Source organism: Vanellus vanellus (assembly GCF_965231255.1).
Source record: "Vanellus vanellus genome assembly, chromosome: 18".
Taxonomy (NCBI): domain Eukaryota; kingdom Metazoa; phylum Chordata; class Aves; order Charadriiformes; family Charadriidae; genus Vanellus; species Vanellus vanellus.
Window position 1 is genome coordinate 6,711,664 of NC_138923.1, and position 6,755 is coordinate 6,718,418.

The window sequence follows — 6,755 nt, forward strand, 5'->3', positions numbered from 1 at the left end:
GCAGTTGCATTCATGAATGCATTTTTGTCCCTCAGGGCAGATCCTCTGCACCTTCAGCTTTTTCTTCTAGAGAAAGGAGTGGGCTTTTTGTGATTTAACTGCACTCACCCTCATTTACTTCTCTCTCCTTTCCAGTGCCTGAATGCAGTACGGACAGTACAGAGCTTGGCCTGTCTGGAGGAGGCCGATCACACTGTTGGCTTCATTCTTCAGCTCTCAAATTTCACAAAGGAGTGGCATTTCCACCTACCACAGCTTATGAGGGACATGCAGGTAGGAATCGGGAGACTGCTGTGAATAATACATTGCTTTGGAGACTTTGCACATGTTAAGAGAAAATAGCATTATGTCCCCTTTTTATTGCTGCTCTTTTAGTAGGAATTATTGCTGAGGTCATTTAAATTTCTGTTCTGTCAGTACCTTGTCTGAACTGAGTGAGGAAAGATAACTGTTGGGGACAGACAGATGGTAGCTTGGATGAATCACTTGGGGAATTCAGTGTCTTTCAGTGCCAAGTGACTCAGAAAATACTGGGAAATCAAGAGACTGCATAGATCCTTTATGATCGCAGTGTTCTGCTTAACTGAATTTTCTAGCTTCCGCCAATGGTAGTGAATAGATGGGGTTTGAGCTTTTAAGAGATTTCTCCCTCACCTTATTTATTTCAGGTGAATCTGTGTTACCTGTGTCAGGCCTGTACGTCCCTCCTGCACAGCCGCAAAATGCTCCAGCACTACCTGCAGGTGAGGATGGGGACCCTAAACCAAACTGTAAGTGAGGAGTGTTGCATGCCTGTGCTCCCTGTTAAAAGGCAAATATTACTCAGTATCCAGGCTCTTGGATATCAAATTGATTGTCAGTAACCCTAGTGGTGATTATTGACAATCACCAATAGTTAGGATTTGCATTTCTCCACAGCAATGAAAAAAATTGCAGAGTAGTCTGGACTCGAAAAACTCTGGACTATGCAAAGCCAGTCCTAGAGAAACAGCAGCCTGTGTTGGAATGGTGCTGTTATCATTTTATAGCTGCCTATGCTGCAGCAAGAAGGCTGCATTGCCATTAATTAAGCCATTGTTGACCTGGTGTCCTTGATCTGATTTCATTTGTTTGAGAGGTAGCTCTTGTTCTTGGGGAATCCTTAGATTCATGAGGTGGAGAGGATGCATTGCTAGCGATGTGTTAATTCAGCATGGCTAAGGCTTGGCATGTTGATTAGAGATTCTTTTTCCGGAATGTGGAATCTCAATAGCCTCTGCAGCTGCCTCCCTGCAATGCAGTGCCTCCCGTGATCCACACCAAGTGTAGATGCTTGTGCTTCTAGCAGGTGGCAGACTTTGGGTGCTTAATTTCCTCATTCCTTTTTTTGTTCATAGCATTTTTTTTTTCCTGAAAGTAGTGCAAAATAATCATACCTGTATTCAAGACTTCCTTTTTTTCTTTGTCCGCAGACAAAAAATGGTGATTCCCTTCCATCAAGTGTGACTCCACGAGTGCAGCGTAATCCCCAAGCCTCCTCCAAACATCCCAGCCCTGAGTCAGAGGCAGCAGAACAGAAAGCACTGTTTACAGTGCAGTACAGCCTCTTGAAAATCCTCAGCAAAACTCTTGCTGCCCTGCGCCATTTCACCCCTGATGTCTGCCAGATCCTCCTTGATCAGGTAGAGAAAGAGGAGAGACGCTGCCCTCTGAAGGGGGAAGTTTCCAGCATCCCGAATGATGTTCTGGGTCTATATAGTAAGGCACAGCCTGTCCTGCTTGAGACAGTGACCCCACCGTGCATCTGTGTTGCTCTGCTGCACAAAGCAGGAAGGCAGGACACACAGAATTCCCCTGAGGAACTGGGCATGATCAGTGTGAAAGGAAGGCTTGGCTGAGCTTTTGCGTGCTCTGTACAACCCTGTATACATGTAACCTTACTGGGCAGACTAATAACCCGGCTCAGTTTGTATCCTCAGTATGTCACTCTTCAGAAAAGACATCCTCTTGTAATCCTCCTGTATTGGTGTGACCTAGCGGCTGGTCTCCAAGTTCAGAAAAGGAAGGGTTAATCCTCGATTCTGGCAGTGTCCTGCTGCTAGCTTTTGGATAGTTAACTGCCTTGTCCTGTGCCTCTAGGGACATGCACCTGGGGGTTTGAAAACAATCTGAAAACCGTCATTACTTCAGCTTGCCACTTGGTGGCAAACTGTACGGCTTGGGAGTTGGAGAAGGTTCCTTCATGTGAGGAGGGCCATATAGTCTGATTGTGCAGTACTGATCAGAATGCTCTCTGCTGCATCTGTATACTTGAGATTTGGGAAATTATCTCAATGCTTCTAGTTCTCCATACAAAAAGTGTGACAAAGGGACTAGGTATTCCTGTTACTATGACAGTAGCATACTCATGGCTACATGGGTCCCTGACTCCTCTTTCCATTTCTCCACAGTCGCTGGACCTTGCGGAGTACAACGTGCTTTTTGTTTTGAGTTTTGCCACACCAGCCTTTGATTCGGATGTTGCACCTTGCTTTGGGACCCTCCTTGCCACAGTCAACGTGGCCCTTAACATGCTGGGAGAGGTACTAGCCATTTCGCTGTCTGGGAGAGCACAGCACTTGCAGTGATCTCAGAGCAGTCATTCAACTGATACTTTGAAGAGTAGGAGTATTTCTTCTTTTGTATCTCCTGTGTCTAATGCCTGTCTTTTTTTCCCTCCAAGCTGGACAAGAAGAAGGAACCTTTCCCTCAGGCTGCAGGGCTGAATATGCAAGAGGGTACCAAAACCCTCAAGTAAGTTTCTAGCTATTTGATTTAGTGGTGGCCAAGGAGCCGAACGTAATGCTCCTTAGATCAGAACTGAGGCTTAGGCACATTGGTGTAGCTTCAGAGCTGCTTGCTCTGAATCCAAGGAGTTCAGATAGCCTGACAGAAGTTCTCCAAAGCAAGCAGGGTTTTTTTAGCAAGGGCATGTGAAGCCATCCCATCCTAAGATGCAGTGTAGAGAGTTGTTTGATGCTTATTTATCAGCATATTTAAATCAGACTTCCCTGATGGCCAGCAGGAGTTCCTGCTCTGCAGACCATAGCTTTTGGCTATCACTGCTTGAGCAGAATGTGAACAATAAGTGTTGCCTCGTATGTACCCTGTGTGTGAAGTTTTTCTAGGAGTATTTGACCTTGAAAATAGAGTGTGCTGCCCTTTTTGGCTCCTGCTGACATGCATTTCTTGGCACAGGTCTCTGCTCATGTTTACAATGGAAAACTGCTTCTACCTGCTCATCTCCCAGGCTGTTCGGTACTTGAGAGACCCAGCTGTGCATCCCCGCGATAAGCAACGGATGAAACAGGAGCTCAGCTCTGAGCTGGTAAGCAGCTTGTACCATCCTCGCTCTTCACTGCAAACGTGTCTTGTGGGAGAAGGTCGTTTGTCTTTGGCTGTCCCGTAGAGCCCATTCTGCAGCATGAGTCAGCAGCCTCGGGCATCTTGGGCTGCACGTCCTGGTGCCTGTTCCTCTGCCACCGGCACCTTGGTTGGGGAGGAAGAGGGGCATGTGTTTGAAAGAAGCTAACTTGTCACATGCTTCTAATTTCAGAGTACTCTGCTCTCCAGCCTGTCTCGTTACTTCCGCCGTGGTGGTCCCTCTTCACCTGCCAGCGGGGTTCTTCCCTCTCCCCAAGGAAAGTCTGCCTCCAAGCTGGGTCCTGAGGGGCAGGAGCCTTTGTTTCAGCTCGTGCAGGCCTTTGTCCGGCATGTGCAGAGATAGATCCTGTCCTGCCCCTGCCTCCCTTTTCAGGACTTGCAGCAGAACGATTCATGTCCACCGCAGAAGGCATCACCTTTGGCAGAGCTCGTAACAAGGACTGGGAAAAGGGAGGGAGGCCTGGTGTGGGCAGTGGTGTAAACCGAGCTGTAACATCAGCAGCGAGATCCCGTTGAACTCTTGCAACCCAGTAGCAGAGTGAATGTAAGGAAAGCCACGCACGGCTCTTCAGTGACCAGCCCACGTGCACAGCCTGCCTGCTCTGCCTGCTAGAGCATCCTGGCTGGGTACAAGTGCTGAACTGTCAAAACCTTTATTTTTATAGCTTGTACCTCAGCTGGAGAAGCTGTGGCTGGATGGAGAGAGGAGACAAACTTTCCGCTGGGCATTAATTCTGCTCTTAACACAAGGTGCAATCTGCCTCTCCCTCACAGTCAAAGTCCAGTTAAGGCACAACCAAGGGATCAGCCAGCAATTCAGAGACCATCTTTCTACTGCTATTTTTGTACTGAATGGTTCCAGGCGAGATGGTGTATGTGTGCTCACGCCTTCCCTTCACCCTGCAGTCTGTGTGTTGTGTGTGTTTCTGAAGAGCAAGGCCTCACTCAAGGTTTTTAAGGCAAAATTCCATTGCTCCAGTCTTGCAGTTTTTTGTAACTGTGCCCTATTTATACTGATATTAAAACCTTTATAGACAGCAACTGGGTTCATGGGTTTGTATTGGGCGTAGCAGCACTGATTCTGTGTCTTCTGTGTAGTAGTTCTGCTGTGTCAACTGGGCTGAAGTTGCAGCTAACAGCGATGCGAGCTGTGGCTTGTGAGTGACGATCCAGGTACTGTTCGAAGCGATTATAATCAAGGTTGATTCCCTCGGCTTTCCCACACCCACTCCCTTTTTCTTACTCTCATGTTGGGGAACTCGTAGGAGGTTTTAAATGAGCACCACTATAAAGTACTCCTCAGGAATGATTCTCCTGCACACCACGGCATGGACTATGCACACGGATTGCTCTGTGCATAGGTGCAAGCTGCTACTCTGCCTGTTGCAGCAGCAGGGGAGGGCGCAGGCCCCAGCTCGAAGACAGACATGGAGAAGTTGCGTTGTGCTGTTGTAGCTCTCTCAAGTAGATCAACAAATGCTTTAAAGTTCAAAGGCTTAGTGTGTGATGGAGACACTAAGAGGTCAGTGATTATTGCTTAAAATAAAGCCTGAAATCTTGACAGACTTTTCTAAGGTAATAAATCAAATTGCAGTGTAGCTGTGAGCTAGTAACCTACCAATTCTTCCCTAAAGAGACACTTGATTGCTTTACCAGTCAGAACCTTTTTAATCATGATGTTTTTAAGAGACTAGAGTGAGAAAATTAGATTATGTTGTTTTGAGGTTGATTTTTTAATCCTTGTAAGCTTAAGTGATGGTGATATTCTAGCACACTTTTGTGGATCTAGTTTTACTTGCCCTGGAGGCTTTGGAGAGATTTGAACTAGCTCGCTGGAGCAAAGTGGTCTTAAAGTAGAAGGGAGAGGGGCTTGATGACCTGCCAAAAGCTCAGGTGAGCTACTCTGGCAGCGAGGGAGGTGGTGTGACAGTCCCAAGCCTGATAGGTTTTAGATGGAGCTACCTGTAACTGTAAACACTCTGCCACAGGGAACCATGAGTGAGAGCATGGAGAGGTGAAGAACTGCAGAGAAGATAGCAAATTGGTGACAGGTAGCTATGGGGAGTGGAAGCGAAGTCGGAATTCAGTACATCTAAACAAGTTCAGTAGTGCTTAGGGCTGTTATTTGATAGCTCTTGTCAGTGTCTTTCCTTTTGTTACAGCTTTTGAAGTGACACGCAGTGTGCTAATCACTTCATTAGTGTTCAACAAGAATGGGTAGAATGAGAATTTAGGGAGAAATAATACATTCTTTTAGATATTTACTCATGGTGAGAGTTTATGGTGCCTGGCAGGAGTCCTTGGTGCCAGATAGCACAGAATAGTGGATGCTGTTGGTCACGCCCATATTCTAGAGCCATACAATCCCTTCAGACAGCAGCAGTTCAGCCCTGAATGGTACCATTACCCGCCCCTCAGCCACAAAGGGGCATGGAACAGCCTTCAGCCAAGGGTGGCTCACCATGACATCCGCAAAAAAGCGGCATGACTGTAATTGTTATGTAGAGAGACAGGTAGAAGTAGCACCAGATTTTCCATGTGCCTTTTTCTAATGCAGAGGGAAGGGAATGCTGCTGCTAGGAATAGACCTCCTTCTGGCTGTCCTGAGGGAAGAGACACCATTTTCTGCATCATTAAGTTGCTGCTGTTTTTGCTAAAGCTGTTCTTCCCCTTTCTTTAATGCACCAGAGAGAGGAATAACAGGGAAATGGGGATGCCACTGGCTTGAGGGAAAGGTACACATACTGGAAGGTGGAAGGGAAACAGGCAGGGGTAAATCTACAAAAGGTGGTAGTGGTAATCATGGCAATTTGTAAAACTAACTAAATCAGTAGAATGATGTCATTTCCCCATTCCTTTTCATTTGAGTTTAACTAGAAAAATTGAGCACTATTGCTACACTACAGAGCATTTCAACAGCTGCTTTTCCCAGGAGTTCTTTCCAAGCTGTCTGCTAGGGACAAGGCTCTAGGATTTTAAATTAGCAGCAGATCTAGTTTCCATAACAACACAAAGAGTCTGTTAGATCTAGAATAGCATTTCCAGTCTCTCAGCAGCTAAAGTCATCCTGCTGCTCTATTTCTGCATCAGGTTAAGGAGGAGCTGTTGTTTCTTTCCTGAACCTGTAGTACAACTGAGATGTGTCATCTGGGAAAGAAACTGCAAGACATTAACAACCTTAAAGCATGTTGAGAGTTTCATCTGGGACAGGAAGGATTAGCAGCTTTGTTTTGCTTTTACACCTGGCTTCCAAGACCAGGATAGCAGAGCAGCATGGCTCCCACCCGAGCTGCCTCCCCTTGCCTCCCTGCCAGCGCCGCTTGTCCCTGCAGCCTGTAGTTGCATGTCTGGAG

The 6,755-nt window shown here is 46.7% G+C and overlaps 1 protein-coding gene across 1 annotated transcript in view; it reads left to right on the plus strand.

Annotated features, from left to right (window-relative positions):
* The window catches only part of NUP188 (nucleoporin 188), a 29,277-nt gene extending 24,842 nt beyond the window's left edge, over positions 1-4,435 (plus strand). The window contains exons 38-44 of the mRNA XM_082492581.1: positions 136-273; positions 669-743; positions 1,452-1,661; positions 2,430-2,561; positions 2,702-2,772; positions 3,217-3,346; positions 3,575-4,435. Of these exons, the coding sequence (XP_082348707.1) occupies positions 136-273; positions 669-743; positions 1,452-1,661; positions 2,430-2,561; positions 2,702-2,772; positions 3,217-3,346; positions 3,575-3,745 (927 nt within the window). The 3' untranslated portion in view covers positions 3,746-4,435. The remainder of the gene's footprint in view (positions 1-135; positions 274-668; positions 744-1,451; positions 1,662-2,429; positions 2,562-2,701; positions 2,773-3,216; positions 3,347-3,574) is intronic.
* Positions 4,436-6,755: the final 2,320 nt, after the last annotated feature.